Source organism: Homalodisca vitripennis, chromosome 3 (assembly GCF_021130785.1).
Source record: "Homalodisca vitripennis isolate AUS2020 chromosome 3, UT_GWSS_2.1, whole genome shotgun sequence".
Lineage (NCBI taxonomy): Eukaryota > Metazoa > Arthropoda > Insecta > Hemiptera > Cicadellidae > Homalodisca > Homalodisca vitripennis.
In genome coordinates, this window is record NC_060209.1 from 13588023 (window position 1) to 13608088 (window position 20066).

Here is a 20066-nt window from a genome sequence, read left to right on the forward strand (position 1 = left end):
GATGGCAAGTGTCCGAAATCCTGTTATCCTTTTAAACCTTCCATCGTCAATAACAAACTTTAAACAAAGCAGACGTAGCATCTCTGCCTTTAACGATGTTAAATCTCCGTAAAACCCTGGTTTAAAGGTTTAAATCTGTTCATTTCATTACTATAGTTAAGTTTTGTAAGTGTTGATAGATTTCGAATAATACAAAATATATTTTGGAGCTCTGTATCAAATAAAAAGTGTGTCAACAACTTAGAAATCGCGGTACCAACATTTTTTCCACCGTTTTGCAACAGATTATGTTGGTAAATATGATACTGAACATTCCTGTTTCCTGTGAATATTACCCATGGTTAATACGACGTCGTTGGCTTTATTAAAAAACAACAAACCCTTACCTACAACAACTTTCTTGTTCTACAATAGTAATTTTCCAGGTTCTTACATCTATGGTTCCGCAAACCTGAGACCACCAAAATATTTTTCTCATCTTTTTCATAATTTTGAAGACTTTCACGTCTGTGATTTTTTCAGATAAGACACCGGTTTGGATGCTATGACGAGATCACGGAGGTGGACAGACGGAGGGTGCGCCATTGCAACTGGGTGCGTTTCCTCAGGACCACCACCACCTACAGTGCTGAGGTCAACATCATAGGCACCAAGGTCAAAGGTGAGCACCCCATTCTAGATCAATTATATATGCGGCATTTGGAAAATGTTATTAGTAGCCACAAATTGTGGTGTGAACGAATAAGATACATGTGAAAATGTAGGGATTATATTATACAAAGACTATTTATTTGTTTAAGTTGCTACACATTTCTTTATACTCGTACGTATGGTCGTTTAAACTTTCACCAAATTTTATTAAACTGTTACGTGCTACATTTATATCGGAAAAGCTTTTCTTAGTGGATCATTACACAAGGTTCATTTGAGTCTGTACAAGCATGGATCGAAGTAACATTCAAAAGTAGTTTACGTATAATGCGGGTTACTTTGTGGCATTCGACTGGGAGACCGCCCAATTAGAAGACTGACTCTGCTGGACTAAGAGGGTTGCATCGGCAATGAACGAAAGAGGCGTTATTGTAAAATTGTATGTATTTAATGTCTGGAATTTTAGGAAACCTGTATTGACGTTCGCCCTACAATGTACATATTGTCGCTGCAATAAAAAAGATTTTGATTTTGACGTAGTCTGATCTGATATGCACACCAATGCATGGGACTAGTAAGATAATCATTACAGTAGACGATTTTTCCGAGACAGCGCACTATTATTTTGATCAGAAAATTCTTTGATGACCACCAATTGATTCCAAACAACATAGGAGGTTCGTAGAGAATTCGTTAAAGGCGGAAATGGAAGAGCTGTTATGTCCGAGGCGCGTCGGTTCTCTGAAAGGCACACCTACTGACTCTGCCGCCCGGGGCCGCTGCAGTCAGAAGCGGGAACAATGATAGTCGGAGATCGGGGAAACGTTACCTCACGACCGGAGCGGGTAACGCACGATAAACAATGATTACCATAATCAGGTGACGGCTGCAGAGCTGACGAGAGTGTGAAGGACGCGACAAGGTCAGGCCCCGCCGCCGCGGTTCGTTGAACAGCGGTAATCATGGCGATCTCCGCACGTCAGGAGTCGCCCGATTTATGATGACAAATTACAATGATCGGACCCGATAAACATGCCCGCATCGCACCGTCCCGCCGGAGTTTATGGCCGAAATCGCTACCGGACAGGAGAGAGAGTTGATCGCCGGACGTACGTAGTACCGTAATGTAAACAGGCTCCGAGGAGAGCACTTTAACCTGTCAGAAAGTTGCTGGGTAAAAAACCTGTAATGGTGGTGCACGTGACCTAACGCGTAATGTTCCTTCGGGTAGCGTTCAGCCGATTGGTAAAACTCTACCTTATAGATATTGGTATGAGTACAAATAATATTCTTATAAGAATAGGAATAAATAAGAATAAGAATAAGAATATGGATAGGAATAAGAATAAGGATATTAATATGAATAGGAAAAGGAATATGCATATGAATAAGAATATGAATAGGAATAGGATTACGAATAGGAACATGAACATGAATAGGAATAGGAGTAGGAATAGGAATAGGGGTAGGAATAGGAATAATAAGAAGAAGAATAATTTATTCACACAATAGAACTCAAAGGTTTTCTGTGCAAGTCAAATTATCAGTGTCAAAAGTAATTATTATAATAAAGCAACAGAACAACTGTTTATAATAGAGCTTACAATCTAAAGGTAAAAACACAATAAATTCTTGTAACAAGTTTAAAAGTTATTCCGACTACAAAAACAATCGGTCTAATCGAGACATGGGTATCACGAGAGCCTCGTGGAGACTGTAGAAAGCCTTCCCGATCAAGGAAGTCTTTAAATAATTTTTGAAACTGTTTAAATTTGTTTGAATTTTTATTACAATTGGAAGTAAATTGTAGAGTTTAGGATCAAAATAAAAAATTGAGTATTAGAAAGCGTTGAGTCTGAAATTAGGTAATGCCTGTGCCGTGTGTTATGATCATGATTTAAATGTGAAAAGGATTTTTGTTTTGAAAAAACAAACATTGTCGATTGAAAAATGAGAGCAATTTATGCATTACAAGTCCAAAGCATGAAATATTTAATCAGTTTGATATTATAATATACCCTCTAGGAGCCTGTTGTCGAAGTAATGCCGATATGCCCACGGAGTTGTTTATTTGCCTTTAATATTGAAGAGATGTTATGGTTGACCTCAGTGCTTATTCGATGCAGGTGAACCGATCTACGAGGCCGTGAAGACCATACCCGCCAACTCGGAGCTCGTGGTGTACTATCTGCCCGAGAGACCGGAGGATGTGTTCTTCATGCCTGCGGTACACTACCTGCGGCACTCCCTGTACCGGAGGACCATGGACACCATCCTGGAGGGTGAGTAACAGTTTGCTTGCTATCCAAACAACGCAAAGACATGCATTTGTGTAGCTAAAATTATTCAGATTAAAATATAGAATTAAAAAAAATGTAAAGCGACATTTACCACAAGTGTTTGTTTCCTTATCCATAATATTCTTAAATATAAAATAATAAAATATTTTAGTTAATCTATTTCAATACAATTGTTTAATCAACAGTAAGCACATACCTTTTTGAATCTTTATACGAAATAAATACATTTTTCATTAGGCAAAAAGAAAAGTTTAGGAGAACGATTGTAACAAGTAGGAACGTAAAATACTTTAAGGCAATTTAGAAAACTAAAAATCATTTATGTGACAATTAGTAAAAACTGTTAAAAATGAACTCAATCTACCTCTGAGTAAACATTAATTTAATTTATGTTACCGTTAAACATAACGGGATACCAACATACTTACAACACGTACAAGTCTTACTGTATCACATTGATCACGTTTTTTCAAAACTGTCCACGGGTATTTATGGTTTGAGGTCTTTAGCCAAATACTGCCCCACTCAGGTACTGATGGCGGCGTATTATGGCTTCAGCCACCCCTACCTCACCTACGGTTTGGTGCTGTGGGGAGCTAGCGTATACTACCAGTTCTTCAGAGGATTCAAATTGCAGAAGCAAGCGATTCGTATAATCGCACAGTTAAGGTTCAGAGAAACATGCAAGGAAGCTTTTAAAACACTGCAACTGTTACCTCTGCCGTGTCTCTGCATTTTGGAGACAATCTTGTTTTGTATGTCTAAATGTGCTATGACACGTGGCCGAGACATACATTCGTATGAGACAAGAGTCAGAGATATCTACCGAACTGGAAGTCACAGGACCGGGGTTTATGAACGCTTGCCCTCGCAGGCACGAGTTCGTTTCATAAACAAGTTGCCAAATTCAATTACAAATACCCCAACGCTTAAAGCACTAAAACTTGTTTAAAGCGCTTTCTAACGTCTCAGGCATTGTATGGCATTCAAATGAGTGACCGCACGATTGGCGTTGGAAATTGGCATGAATGAATGTGGCGCGACTGAAAATACTGTATGTTTGGCAGTGCTCTTTATGTGGAGTGCTTGTTGAAAATTTTAGAAAAGAATTCGAGTATTGCTATACATTTTGTATAATGTCTTGGCAATAAAAGATTTGAATTTGGGCTGTTGGATAAATTACTTGGCACTGAATGAACCAATCAGGTTTAGGAAACTGTTTTACGACGATGAGTCTTTTAAGTTTTGAGGACACCGTCAACAAACTCACCATGGAGGGTCACTATGATGTCGCGAGAGTAAGTGAACACTGAATTGAACAGTATTAACCCAACAAAGAGGGAATCCAGACAAAGAAGGCCCGCGCCCGCGCACGCGTCTCGAACCAGCTGCTGTTTGTTTGGGAGATGATGGGTTTTCATAATTGCCTGCGCAATTGCCCAAATGCAGAGTTTATGATTACAGGATTTTCGGATAGATTGCGGCTCCGTTATGAAGCACAGGACATTAGCAATTAGAGGGACAAAGTCCTGGTCCTGCGCGGGGACCGGCCTAATGGGGGTCAGCAAGGAGGCAGGACAGGAGGAGATTCGACAGTGGAATTACTGAAGATGAGGACTCACTCGCTGGTAAACGGAAGGAGAAAATGGACCAGTAATGATCGGTTTGTAAAAGAAGTAGCGGAACGGTTAACTGGGCGGCGAAAATTTGTAAAACATTACCTCTCTAGACAGGACATCATTTTGGTCACAATTCTGAAAATCACTTCTCTACTTTGGCTAAAATGATGATCGCGTGGACGTGCAAGCTAAAACAGGTGCCTAGAGGCACAAATTAAGCAAACATTTTCCAACAAATTCCCAATAGATTAAAATCCATTGCTCCAAATACGCTCATTAAAATTACAAATTATAAAATGTAAAATTACTGCCTTACTCTTTCCTGGAGGTTAATTATGTTTTCGAGTCCTGTATTTTCCATTTTGTGCATGTCTATTTGTAAAATTACATTTTACTTGTGAACGAAAGGGGTGTTTGTAAAATGACAACACTTCAATAGGATAACAACACAGAATTAGTGAAAAACACTGACGTATACCAGATAATTTGTTAGTTGTTATGTTTTCCATTAAACTTATTTTTTTGTTATTTTGCTGTGAAGAATACCGAGACGGAACACGAATCTTGCAACAACAAGTCACTTGTTTGTTTTAGATTAAAAAAAAAATTAATTTCTTTGACATTTTGTGTAAAATTTAATACTTATTTTTACACGACAACAGAATATTTATTTTAAACAGTTTAAAAATGGCCATCTTTTTCATTCGTAATTCGTAAATACGACAATACTTGGTTTTATTGATGGATGTGATCGACGAACCTATGATATAATCTTTAGTTTACCTACATTTGCTTTAATAAAAAAAACTTACAATAAAAACACAGGCAGTCAGTCAGACTGTTAAAGAAAGGGTATAGGCCAATGCTTTAGTTTTCGACTCATTCCATGTAACAGTATCCCAAGGTCTGTAGCAAAATATCTGAAATGACCTGTAGTATAGTCCCATTAACCTTTCACACGTTCCTAGAAGAGTACAAAAAGGCTAAACATAACAATACTGGAGTTAAAGTTATGTGCAATTTCACCCGCCTGACGCGGTCTGGCCCGAAGACAGCGACAGTGACCTGACACGCGAGAGCTACAGAAGCACTACACCCCACGCGCTCGCTGCCTACGCGGCGACTTCTCACTCCATTATATCTTGCCAGAGATGCTTTATGGCCACTCGGTAACTGGGGCGATTTACAACCGCGTCGTCCGTCTTCGGGAGACATTCCGGGCGACAAATTGATAACCGAGGTCGTAAATCGCGGTTTTTGCACTTTTATTAAATATTCATTATTGGTATAAATTTCCGCCTCTATATATCTAGCGTCGTACCGGTACCTGCCGCTTGTGTCCGGTCGTGCACCTTGCTCCGTAAGAACTTACGGGTAGGTGTTTTATGAGGTTACGAGGCGTGCGAGAAAACTCGCATCGTACCGATACCTGCCGTTTGTGTCCGGTCGTGCACCTTGCTCCGTAAGGACTTACGGGTAGGTGTTTTATGAGGTTACGAGGCGTGCGAGAAAACTCGCATCGTACCGATACCTGCCGCTTGTGTTTGGTCGTGCACCTTGCTCCGTAAGGACTTACGGGTAGGTGTTTTATGAGGTTACGAGGCGTGCGAGAAAACTCGCATCTTACCGATACCTGCAGCTTGTGTCCGGTCGTGCACCTTGCTCCGTAAGGACTTACGGGTAGGTGTTTTATGACGTTACGAGCCTAGCGAGAAAACCCGCATCGTACCGATACCTGCCGCTTGTGACCGGTCGTGCACCTTGCTCCGTAAGGACTTACGGGTAGGTGTTTTACAAGTTACGAGACGTGAGAGAAAAACGCTACTGTCTATGGAGCAATTTCAGGTCTTTTACAACCAGTAAAAAGTTGTTCTTATCATATTTTATCAACACTAGTTAAATATTATTTTATTTAAATGTGTTTGTATCAGAAGTAATTTTTTCCAATACGCACTACCTGTTGTCCATGACCTTGCTTACTTGGACTCGGATGTACTTTGCTTATTGCGGAGGTCTGTCTCGATTGGTACAATGTGTTCGCCTCTGTAGGTGTTCACCGGTCTACATCAGGTCATCAACAGCGGGCTTTACTGGCCCATGAGAATATCCGCTCTTGTCGGCTACTGGAGTAGAGACAGCGACATGTCTCCCCGTGTCTTGTCGGCTTCACGCTTCTATTTTACGTATCGGTAGTGGCCTTGTAATCGCAACAGACTCCTTTGACTTTCCAATAGAAAGAATTATTTATAGAGGAACAAATTTGCACTTTAGCAACACTTTTTTAGATAATGCTCATAGTAGACTAGAGTTTTGTTTTAATAACGAATGATTTTATCCTGAAAACCGAACCGGGTCCGTATCTTGAATTGCCAATATCTTTAGAGTATTGCTGGTTAATACATCAAAAGAAATGTAATTTTCTTATTATTATCTTAGTAAAGGCCTTTCTTTATGTTTTAGTTTCAACAAATTAATTTAAAATTGTTTCCATATACAATTTTATTGAACTAGATAATATTATCCTTATTTAAGAAAGAACCAAATACGTTAAGATTTAATACAAATATGAGACTAATAAACTGACCGGGTAGCTGCAGTTTTGTTTTGCTTTCAAAGAACCCTGAATATCTCAACATATTTTTAAAAGGCACTACGTTAAAGTTACTTATACTTCCACAGACATATAGAAGGGACTTTTGCCTTATATTATGTTTAGAGCCGAAGTAAGTTAATTCCCAAATTTTACTGGATGAGCAGACGCTCTGGCCAAATGCCTAACTTCCTGTCCGACCTAACGTTAAAGTCTCTTGGAACTGCAACCGGTGTGATGGCGACGTCTTCTGCGATGACGAGTCAATTACCTGCCTATATTTTCTACAAATCCTAAATTTATTTATGCATCCACTTCCCAAATATTACTAGATGAGCAGAAGCTCTGGGCAAATGCCAAACTTCCCGTACGACCTAGCGTTAAGGTCTCCTGGAACCGCGACCGGTGTGGTATTGTCGATGTCTTCTGCGATGACGAGTCAATTGCCTGCCTACATTTCCTACAAATCCTACATTTATTTATGCATCCACTTCCCAAATATTACTAGATGAGCAGAAGCTCTGGGCAAATGCCAAACTTCCCGTACGACCTAACGTTAAGGTCTCCTGGAACCGCGACCGGTGTGGCGATGTCGATGTCTTCTGCGATGACGAGTCTATTGCCTGCCACATTCTCGCACGGCGCGTCCCTCGTTCTGGCCAAGTGCGGTTTTTCTCAGTGAATTCTTGTAACGGTGCTCGCAAATCAATCGAAGATTGGACAATAGGCTAACTGGATCGCGGCACGAGCGTACGTGGACATCTTCTGTCCGATTTGAAATTAATTTCATCCTCTGGTAGGTTCCTAGGACGTGAACACGCACGAGGATTTCTCTTTCACTTTGATGGCGCTGACCTCAAAAGTGCCTCTTTAAACAGAGCAAACGTTTGCTCCTGATTTTTGGAAACAGTTTAGTCTTACGTAAACAATCATATCTTATTTCCTACCAAACTTTTTATATATTTAAAAAATTTCTTTATGAAAACAACAATGATTTCTTACAAAGACGTTTTATAATCAATAACAATTGTATAATTATTTCAAAATAATAATTTCTAAATCAAAAATAAAATAAATGAAACAAAATAAAATCATAAATAATATGAAAAGATCTGAAATCCAAACTGTCTCTACATAAATTATAATTGTATATTCCACTTAACAGAACCTAATCTATTATGATTCCTCTAGAAACATAGGTAGTGATGTTAAAATCATAAAAGTATGTTAGCTTAGCATGTGTTAAAACCAATATTGTGGTCAGAGATCTTGCTAGACCCAGTAGGGTTTGTTATTGAAATACAACAGCATGAGCAATGTATGACAAATATTTGATGTTAGCAGATGCAATATATAATGTATATTAAAAATCCTTACACATAAACTTCACCATTAGAAAATTTACTAGCTTTTATCAATCCCATTGTCTTTGTTCAATCCCAGTTCTATGTTGAATTCCTCATCAAAACACATGGAGACGAGACAACATTTTGTGATTCTTCTTTGTGTAAAGTTTGTTATTGATGATGGAAAGAATGAAATGATAACAGGATTTCGGACATTTGCCATCTTTATAGGTTATAAAAAGTATAACACAACGTTTCGAGGATTGAAATCTGTCCTCTTCGTCATGTGGTGGAGGTAATAATACATACAGATGTAACGAACAGAAAGAAGTAAATAAAAGGGTTCAAACAAACCAAACAGCTGCTTGGAGTCTAGTCCAAGCGTTGTCACTGCACAGGATGCAAGTCCCGAGCACAAATCACAAGTACGAGGATAATAATCACCCAGGATGTTGTGGCAGAGCAAAGTACCGGACTGGGAGACACAGAACGGTGGTTTATGAACGCCTACCCTCGCAAGCGGGTGTGCATTTCCTCAACAGACTGCCCAATTCAATTAAAGATGCTCCAACGCCTAAGGCGTTAAAAGCTCGCCTCAAACGCTTCTTGGTGTCTCAGGCATTCTATAATGTGGGTGAGTTTTTGAAAGACCGCCCAATTAAAAGACTGACTGTGCTGGACTAAGTGGGTTGCATTGGTGACGAATGAAAGAGGCCTGATTGTAAAATTGTATGTATGAATGTGTATTGTTTATATGAATGCCTGAAATTTTAGAAAACCCGTATTGACATTTGCCATACAATATACATATTGTCACTGCAATAAAAAATATTTTGGTTTTGACGTGTGATTGTTATCCTCGTACTTTTGGTTTGTGCTCGGGACTTGCATCCTGTACTCCAAGCAGCTTTTGGGTGTGTTTGAACCCTTTTCCTTCCCTTCTTTCTTTTCGTTATTTTTGTATGCATTAATACCTCCCCCACTTGACGAAGAGGATAGATTCCAATCCTCGAAACGTTGTGTTATACCTAACCTATAACGATTTCGCGGTAGTTTAATAAATTCGGTGACATGAACGTTGAATTTAAATACAATCTTCTGAAGGTTTTGCTATTTTTTATACAAGCTGTCACAGTTTTCTCTAAATTAAATTCGTGAACATAATACGTCGCGTAGAATGTAAAGGAAACATTTGAAGCACTGGTGCGAATGCGATGTGAACGGTGTCGGCCAAACAGTCATTACAATATGTGGAGCAACTTCTGGAAGGGCTCGAGGGTTGTTAAGTGGCTTGTCTGGGTCTGCCACCGGTTCCACGTCCACCGCGGCCATTAAATCATGCGGCGGGCAGTCCGGCAGTCCGGCCCGGGATGGAAGGTGGCCGCCCAGTCCCACCAGTGCCACTACCAGAAGCACGGCAGCTACTGGCAATCGTCGCCCGGGACAATGGGCGGCCACTCTTTGTACTCTCCGGCCGGAATGTTATCGACCAGCATTTGAATATGCATCCCGTGAATGATACCGATCGTGCGGTACAGCGTTTCGACATTATTCGCATGAATCAAAGCCACCGCCCGGGATCGCTATAATTGCGCTAAACCCTCGGTGCTACACATAAATGCTTTGTTTAGAATGTCCGACAGCTCTTAGTGTGATAGAGACCGGTTCCGCTCCCAGCGCCTCGCCGTTCTCGGCTCGACTCCCAGTCATTCATCCACACCATCTTACAAATATACACCAAGTCTATACTAACAACCCATTTTTGAATTAAAAGTGGGTTTTTTGAAAATAATCAACCCGATTATTTAAAGTGCTCCAAAGAAGTGATCATGCAAAGAACAAGAGTTCTCTTCTGCTCACAAGCAATGTTTTGTAATAATAACCCAGTTTCAAAATCAAAATTTAGGATAAAGAAGAAATATTGTTGTCTAGGATGACATAAATGTACATATTATTTTATTAAGATCTGTATAAGGTATTGAATCATCCTATGTATAGGATGATTCAATCATCCTAGGATTAATACATCCTATTAATACATCCTACTTTAGCTTGTAGTTCCATCAGAAGATACACAATGAGAGGATTCAATGTTTTATTAGCTTTAAGTAGCCACAAACAAGTGTGTAGCTTGCAACTCTGCAGTCACAATATTCTTCTAATCACGTGTTTCCAAATAAATCAATGCAATTCAACAATCTTTATTTGTTGTTAAAATTATAAATGCAAATAAGCATGACAATGACACAAACGCCAAACCAAACAAAACTAGTATAATTTCCCACTGATATCAAATGATACAAAATTAATTTCCTCTTAAATGAACAATTAAACTGTATTGTAATATTAATTCCTTACAGACGGTCTTTCTAGCTATATTGTTTTACAAACACATAAATATATAGTTTGAAGTTTATTTTTGACGATGGAAGGATTGTGAAGGAAACAGGATTTTTACGGACATTTGCCATCGTTCAGTGATAAAAAATTAGTAACACTAATATCCGGAAATGTCCGGAAAAATCTTGTTCCCTTCACATGTGTAGAATTGACTACGTGTAGTAACACCTATTAAGAGTATAAACTTATAATAATATACTTAAAACTACAAAGGATATGGTCTTATTACGCAGTGACTTCTTACTACTGGCTTTGGTCGAAACAGAATACCGGCGCAGACACTTATACCACCAGAAGACGTGTCCATATGGTCGCAATGACAGACCAACGGTAGCAGCCTTTGTCGGAATGGCCGAAAGGAAATCTCACGAAACGGACACATACTTGACATTTCTCGGCTACCGTTTTGGCTGCGCTCCGAGCGGGCCTAATACGTTACTGGGGACAGCACAATGGGCCGCGGGGAAATAATAAAACGGGGATTGTTTATTGGGACGCGTTTTTCGGAGCGACCGCGTCCGCCTGGAGACGAGTACATTCAAAACAGTCGATCAACTGAACGGTAAATCGGATTATTATGTAGATACGCTGTACAGAGGGGGTTTACACTCATGTTTACATGAGCGGACGCTTGGCGATGCCGACGTACAGTCTGGAGAATGCAAAGCTGTATTAATAACTGTACGTCAGCAGCAGGACTTATTCTTCGACAACATAACAGCTTGTCTTCCTTTAACGTAGCTACGGTGGGAAGGGTTGATTCAATTCAGTTTTGAGGTTAGCTCCAGTTCACCTTCCATTTATTGCAGCGTCTGGTATCTGACGCTGTCTCAGATTTGACTCCTGGAATCTGGAGTCATGTTCGTCTGAAGAAATACAAAGAAAGTCGACGACGAAAAAGCTCAAAACGAAATATTTACATCGTTTCGACATTAGAGATATATACAGGGTGACAATTAAGTCTGGAACCTCTTTTTTAATTTTGGACCACAATAGAAAGAAATACCAAAGTTCACACGTGCTTACTGGTGATAGTAACGCACACATCTGCCCAATTACCAACCAGATAATCCCTTTGGGGGACGGTCCACAAGGAGTCAGAAAAAAATTCTTAAATAGCAGCCTAGGTCAAGTTTGGTATCAAATTAAAGGTTAATTACTTAGCAGAGTACAATGCCGCAAACCGGATTTCAAAAGGTAGATTCATTCAGTAGTTATAGCTATTTGAATTTTAAAACAATTGAACAATGTAAATTATTAAGTATTACAAGTAAACACCAATTTTTAAGTACCTGTGATCAAAGTAAGTGTTCAAAATGTTCCCCTCCCATCATCTGACAATGTAGTAATCGAAGCCAGGAATCAATAATTATTACCAATAACACAACTACTGTTAGAATGTGAAAGTGGCAGATTGAGTCATACACAGCATCCACAGAAACTTAACGTTTGGGCAGGTATTATAGGAAATCAAATTATGGGCCCATCATTTATCAATGGTAATTTAAATGGTGACTCGTATCTATCAATGCTCCAAAATGAGATAATTCCTGCACTACAAGCTGCTCTTGGTCGACAATTTCAAAGAATTTATTTCCAACAAGATGGCGCGCCAACACACTTTGCTCTCCTTGTTAGAGAACACTTGGATACAATATTCCTTCACAGATGGATTGGAAGACGTGGTGCAGTAGAGTGGCCTGCTCGTTCCCCTGATTTATCTCCGCTGGATTTTTTTCTTTGGGGATATCTTAAAGATAAAGTTTATCTTACTAAGCCTCGAGATTTGGCGCACCTAAGAAATCTCATAGTCCAAGAAGCTCAAGATATTCCTCGTGACTACCTTCAAAATGCAGTGGATGGCTTTTACAACCGCCTAGGACATTGCCAGACGAGGGGAGGGGAACATTTTGAACACTTACTTTGATCACAGGTACTTAAAAATTGGTGTTGTAATACTTAATAATTTACATTGTTCAATTGTTTTAAAATTCAAATAGCTATAACTACTGAATGAATCTACCTTTTGAAGTCCGGTTTGCGGCAGTAAGTCTGCTAAGTAAGACCTTTAATTTGATACCAAACTTGACCTAGGCTGCTATTTAAGAATTTTGTCTGACTCCTTGTGGACCGTCCCCCAAAGGGATTATCTGGTCGGTAATTGGGCAGATGTGTGCGTTACTATCACCAGTAAGCACGTGTGAACTTTGGTATTTCTTTCTATTGTGGTTCAAAAATTAAAAAAGAGGTTCCAGACTTAATTGTCACCCTGTATATAAATATGTGAAGTGGTAGTATCATTGTCTCATCAGGTACACAATTGAGTGCACTACAATGTGACAGACACGATCTCTAAGCACGGTGGAGCAACCGAGTTTTCTACACGTAACGTAGCTATGGTGATGCTGTCTCCATATTCTCCAGTGAAGTCTGAGACAGCGTCGATACCAGGCGCTGCAATAACAGGAAGGTGAACTGGAGCTAAACTGAAAATTCGATTGTCATCCTTTGTCAAATACTTTTCATCCATACACAGAATTTGGTTCCAGAACTGTAACAAGCACACTGTGGCAAAATATGAGGAGTGGATTTTTGCGTTATACCTACACTATGTTTGCTGTAAATGTTTATGATCAATTAATAAACATTCGACGCTTGGACGTAGCCAGCGAGGGGGTCCAAGGAGTCCGGACCCCTCAGTTGTTCAATTACCTTTTAATAAGTGATTATTATAATTTAAAAATTCAGTATTACTGACATGTACTGCTGAAAGATTGTTCTCAACAGAGAAACGGGTCAAGAACTTTTTAAGGAACAAAGTGGGGCCTTACTCTCTGTCCACTACGGGAAAATATCAGTTGTCTGGACCCCTTACAGTTTTTCCTGGCTACGTTCTTGGTTAGACATAGGGATGGATGGATTGTATGGATTTGATCCCAACCTGCAGTCTTAACCAGAATGCACGGTTATGCATAGTTTACATCTTCCTCATGTTACATAAATCTTATTAGACTTCTTCACGCTTACTTCCAGACTCTCCGCTGGACCTGTCCATGTCGCTGCTGTCTCGAGCGCTCATCACGTCCACCGCATCCTCTCCTCCCGGCGGCCACGACACAGACGAGAGGAAGTCGCTGTCAGGCGAGTCCTCCGGAGCCTCCACGGCCGGAGACCTGCTCCTGGACGCCAGACACGCCCAAGTGTCTCCCAAGACGCGGCCGGCCCGAGGGGAGCGCACCTTACTGCCGTGCGAGGTTTGCGGGAAGGCATTCGACAGACCCAGCCTCCTCAAGCGACATATGAGGACCCACACGGGTGAGTAACTGGCAATACGGAAGTTTGTACGGCTCCTTCTAGAAGTACATGTCCTAAGTAATAAGATTTGGATAAGGACTATTTTAAAATGATTAACCGCTTTTGCTACTCCCACAGGAGAGAAGCCTCACGTATGCATGGTCTGCAACAAGGGGTTCTCGACGTCCAGTAGTCTAAACACCCACCGGCGTATCCACAGCGGAGAGAAGCCGCACCAGTGTCAGGTCTGCGGCAAGCGGTTCACGGCCAGCAGCAACCTTTACTACCACCGCATGACGCATATCAAGGTACCGGTCCTACTGGTCATGTCGGCTTGGGTTTTACTGGTCACACGGAGAAAGCATGAACTCAATAAACGATTAATCAAAGCAAAGTGTGAATAAAGCATTTGCTGAACGGTTTTTCTTCAGCAATGCTTTGTAACACTTAAGAAATTGTAAGATAGAATTTAATAATTGCATGACAGTAATTTTTCAAATATTACTAGTTCCATATGATGAGAATAGTGCAGTTTTCAGTTTTGTAGGACTAGTGGTTACGGCGATAGGTGTTTTAACTATGTACTATATTTTCCCATTTAAATAGCATGGGAGCGTGAAAAGTGTCTATCCCCCCTTAACACAAACATATAACATCCTTTCTCCTCATCTTCATAACTAACCATCTCATGCAAAATCTTTCTCTTTTAATTTTAATGTTACTGACCTGATGTCAAAGTTGATACAGCCAGATCTCTCAAAAAGAGTCCAAGATCCAATGAGTAAAGTTAAAGAGAAGGGCCAAGATCCATTCCGTACAGTTAAAGAGAAGGGCCAAGATCCATTCAGTACAGTTAAAGAGAAGAGCCAAGATCCATTCAGTAAAGTTAAAGAGAAGAACCAAGATACATTTAGTAAAGTTAAAGAGAAGGGCCAAAATCCATTCAGTACAGTTAAAGAGAAGAACCAAGAAACATTCAGTAAAGTTAAAGAGAAGGGCTAAGATCCATTCCGTACAGTTAAAGAGAAGGGAAGTGAGAGAGAGGTAAGAGCGGAATGGAGAGTTCGCGCTGTTATCAAAACCAATAAGGTAGAAGTAGTTTCAGCAGCACGGCTCAGATTTACGAGTTGAGTTTAATTATGGTTTCGCTACTCAGTTCCATAACTCACCGCTAGGTGCGTGGGAGCGCTGCTCGCGGCGTGAATGTGAATGACTACAAGGGCGGTGACTGAGTCATGGCTAGACGATGTCACGTGATCACGTACTGACTCACGGGTTTAGTGATTACAACAACTTTCAGAGAGTAATTGGATTGCAATTCGCACGTTTTACATATCGCTTCTTCTTTTCTTTTTTTTTTTAAAAAAAGGAGAGACTGATCCCCTTTAAAGCCTTATTCTGTCCGTCCTCATGGGCCACTGGCTTGTGCGAGGATCTTATCAAACAGAATAAGGGGGAGTCGATACAGTGCGATGTCGATGGCACTGATAAAAAGTGCAACGGTCACAGACAGGATTTGAACCTGCGCTATCTCTAACTCAGACCAAAGTCCATCGACTTAGACCGCTCGGCCATCGGCACTCCGAAATCAAATCGCTAGTTAAATATTATACAAAAAACATTTAGAATTTGAACTCATTTCACACTCTTTTGATCTATATAGTTACTCGTCGATACAATAGATTTATGATAATATACATCTTGAAATAGAAAAAAATTACTCGTTTCTTAAGATTATTTATAATTTGTTACTAAAACCTATTAGTGACTGGCTTGCAACTTAGTATGCACCCGAAGGAAAATAGCCGAAGGTAAGTGAAATTTTAATGGACACTTGCTGAAGTACATGATCACTTTCAATCACCTAACGGGAAAGTAAAATTGCCGATGCTTTAAGAAAATTAATGACTTCCTCTAGCTAGAAAATTAATTGCCGGTGTAATTAAACCTGGAAAACGTGGTATTTGACGAGAGGTCACGAAGACACCTGCACTGGAAGGGCGGGCGGGCCGCTTTACCTTTAACCCGAATTAATCCAGCTTAGTCGTGATTTATTTGGCGGATCGTGTGGCGAACGGAGCACGACGCCTAATTGCGATATGGCTTTATGACCTTGTGCGTAGGTTCTCGTTAGCGGCGAACCTAACCTAGCCGATCTGGTGCGGACTACCGCAAGGCTCCACTCTTGGACCTATTTTGTTTTTTATCTGCCAATTAAATACCACTAAAGTGCTTTTAACCAATAATCAACTTTATAGTGAATTCTCAAAAATAAATCAAGAATAGATATATCTAGATAATGTATTGTAGGATGTCCAGATTTTTGTTTTGAAATGTTTTCAATTCTAAGTACGTTTTAAAGTGTGCGCCATTATTAATGATACTCATTATTCCTAGTCATTCGTTGACTAAATAACTGCAACAAACATTTAGCTCGAAGAAATAAGTATTTTCCGAAATTCAGGGTTTTAAAAACATGAATATATGAACATAAAATACATATGTGAAAGATATAAATAACTTTACATCAATGCTATGCAGTGCCTTATCGTATCAAAATATTTCGAATATACGACGAAATATTAGTTTTAATTCAAATTATTATTTGTCTATCCACGGTATAAAACATAGTAAGCACACCTTTGTATAAAAGTTTGTAAGAACAAACGAATTGATAACTATTTGGAAAAAAAAAAATCAGCGAACTATTATAACAATCTATACCCTGTCGCAAATTGTTTTAGGTACAGGGCAATCCGATCCAAAGTCTAATATATTAGACCACTTGGCCATTAGCACTCCCATTCTTTTTTCTTCGAAAGAAAATTCCAATTCAAAGCAATTAATGAAATATGCACACACAAAAACAGTAAAACATGTTTTTTTAATTCAACCTACGGGTCACTTCGGCTTTTGGCATATCTGTTCTTTTCCACTGACTTCAATCCAATTTCAAAACTTATAGAATCTCGCTCGGGTGGGGCGTCAAAAAATAAAAATAAAAGAGCCAATTAAGTAGCTTATTTGAATACACAATAGAGCGCTTCTAGTCGGCTACCACTTAATTAAATTCTGGGGGGAGAGGGGCCGGGAACAAAGAAGATCGGCCGGTGATGCCTATCGGGGCTACAAGACAAACCAATTGTCCAATTATTACAGGACAATAATTGACTCGGGATAAGCGTGAGGCATGGCTCGCTACTGTACGGTAATTGGGAGACATTCCTGAGCCTTATGGGGCCGAACTGGGCTTTTTGGGGCCTGAACTGGTCGTGGAGGTTCAGGTCGCGCAAAAAGTCCGGACTGATGCTCGCCCGCCTCTCAGTCGGGACTGATGACCTACACTCACATCTCGGTGACATCGCTCACCGGGAAGAAATCCAACCGTTGTCAGATCTTGCAGTCGAATTAGGTAATCATGGGTCACGTTTATCTTTTGTTCTTTCTCTAGGACTTTCGTTACAACAATATTTGTTTGTCATATTTGAGATGTCGATTATCACTTAACATTTTGACACTGACAATTCTGTGATTGAAACTGTAGAATCCAGTGTTTATGCTTAAATTGCACCTTAACCATTTGAATGTGGCTTGGGCATTAAGTTTCTACGTCGTTCGAGGCGATATTACAAACGCAAGGTAACAAATGAACATCGATCCCTAATGGATTCCATATTCGATATGAGTGTTCGATAATCCCTTCACATCAGTACCCGATCTCAAAGTCGATTGTATACAGCATTACACCACGTTTATTAATACAAAACAAGATTCTTTCAAATTAACGAATTAATTTTTAACACCGTGAACATTAAAGAAGGCAGTAATCGTAAGTAAGCCTATATAAATAATAGTCATATTAAATATATCCTCCAAACAGTCAAAATTAATTTCGTCTGAGAGCGCATAGAAAACATATCATGATTAATCTCAAAACTTGAAACTAAGTGGATTCCATTAAAAAGATCCAAAGGTGACTAGCACAACAAAAGTCAAATGAAACAACTATCATTTGACTATTTCGTATTCTTTCCTCTTAAACTATGTAAAGGCTTAACAAAAGTCAAATGAAATAACTCTCAATTGACTAACTATTTGGTATTCTTTCCTCTTAAGCTATGTTGAGGCATAACAAGAGTCAAATGAAATAACTCTCAATTGACTAACTATTTGGTATTCTTTCCTCTTAAGCTATGTTGAGGCATAACAAGAGTCAAATGAAATAACTCTCAATTGACTATTTCGTATTATTTCCTCTTAAGCTATGTTGAGGCATAACAAAAGTCAAATGAAATAACTATCAATTGACTATTTCGTACTATTTCCTCTTAAGCTATGTTGAGACATAACAAAAGTCAAATGAAATAACTATCAATTGACTATTTCGTATTCTTTCCTCTTAAGCTATGCTAAGGTAATTTGAAATAGAACTATTTTCACAGTACATACTGTTGTTTAGATATAGAAATGGCGATTCAGTTCTTGGTAAATCTTGACTTCCACTCCTCAGCCGAGTTGTGAATCAAGGGCCGACCCGACAACCGCGCGACACCCACGGCACGGTCACCTCGCTCGTTTTCGGGAGCCGTCCTACTTGGTAATTGACCGGGGGTGATATGCAAATGGCCCGATAGCGTATCCAACCTCTCGCCTACCGTGTGAACTCCACACTCCCGTAATTTGTGGATCCATTACAGACCTGTATAAATAATTAGAAGCGCTCAGATTGCATCTAAATATGTTAATCAGCGAGGATGCTGCTCGTCTGCTCTTTCGGCCAGCTCTTACTTGAGGACTGCTTTCAGAAATCGCAATCTTCTCGGAGATTGTTTTCTAGTTTAGGTTATTACGGAGGCATATAATGAGAATCTGTTTACTGAGTAAAAATTGTGCCTGCATTAATAATTTGAATACAAAAACAGTTTGTGTATGAGATAAAATTGAGAATGAATTTTTTAGTATATTTCCTTTAGCAAATACCTTTTTTATTTGGGTCTGGTTAAAACTTTCCCGAAACTTTTCTAGTTTAGATGCCTCTAATTCCCCGAAGAGTGATCAAGAATATTTTTGTGCTTTTCTGTCAAGGCCACGTTGAAAGGCTTTTTTTATCCAACCCAAAAATCTATTGCACCACATTATAGCTTTTTATATATTTCATCATACTTCCCAAGATCTGTAAGAAGTGTGAGATACCGACATAATTCAGGCACATTACATTTAAATGTTGCCATCGGGATATTAAAAAACTCCACGCAATGCCTAAGTGGTAGCGTGGGGAGTAAACGTCCGGCCGCTACCGTCCCACCCATAATTGCCGTCCCAAGAATGTGTCCCAATTAGACCCAAGGGACACTACCAATCCCGCATACTTTCTCCGATCGGCCTATCTAAATTACAATAGTTTTGGTCCCATAATGACAGGCCCCCTCCGTCCCCGGGATGGCAGGACCTAATCGTTTTCATTATTATTCAACAATCGGCTACTGGACAATTACACAGGAGTGGGATGGGGGCGCCACTCGCCATCTCTGACCAATCACAACGCTTCATCTGCTCCAAATTGCCACCGGTCGGTTTTTGTAATCAAGTACAAATAGGTGTTGGTGTGAAATGACGGCAATCACGATGTCGTGCCGATCGGTCCCGAGTGCAGTGGCCCCAGACGTGCAAGGGGTTGGGGTAAGAAGCCGGACTGTCAGCTGAATCTGCAATCTGTGGATACACATTAAAACATAATCTACTCTACTTACAAAGTTTTCTACCAATTACGCACAAAATCAACACTTTTCAAATTTATAACACTTTTTTAACTTGCAGTTTGTTTTTACTTTTTTAAAACTGAAAATTCGCATGGAACCAACCCTTC

General features: G+C 39.8%; 1 protein-coding gene across 2 annotated transcripts in view; it reads left to right on the plus strand.

Annotated features, from left to right (window-relative positions):
- LOC124356595 (zinc finger protein 79-like) overlaps nucleotides 1-20066 on the plus strand; it is a 161629-nt gene that overhangs the window by 71254 nt on the left and 70309 nt on the right. For both annotated transcript variants that reach the window (XM_046807688.1, XM_046807689.1), the window contains exons 2-5: nucleotides 523-661; nucleotides 2778-2933; nucleotides 13940-14221; nucleotides 14339-14508. In XM_046807688.1, coding sequence (XP_046663644.1) covers nucleotides 523-661; nucleotides 2778-2933; nucleotides 13940-14221; nucleotides 14339-14508 — 747 coding nt within the window. The remainder of the gene's footprint in view (nucleotides 1-522; nucleotides 662-2777; nucleotides 2934-13939; nucleotides 14222-14338; nucleotides 14509-20066) is intronic.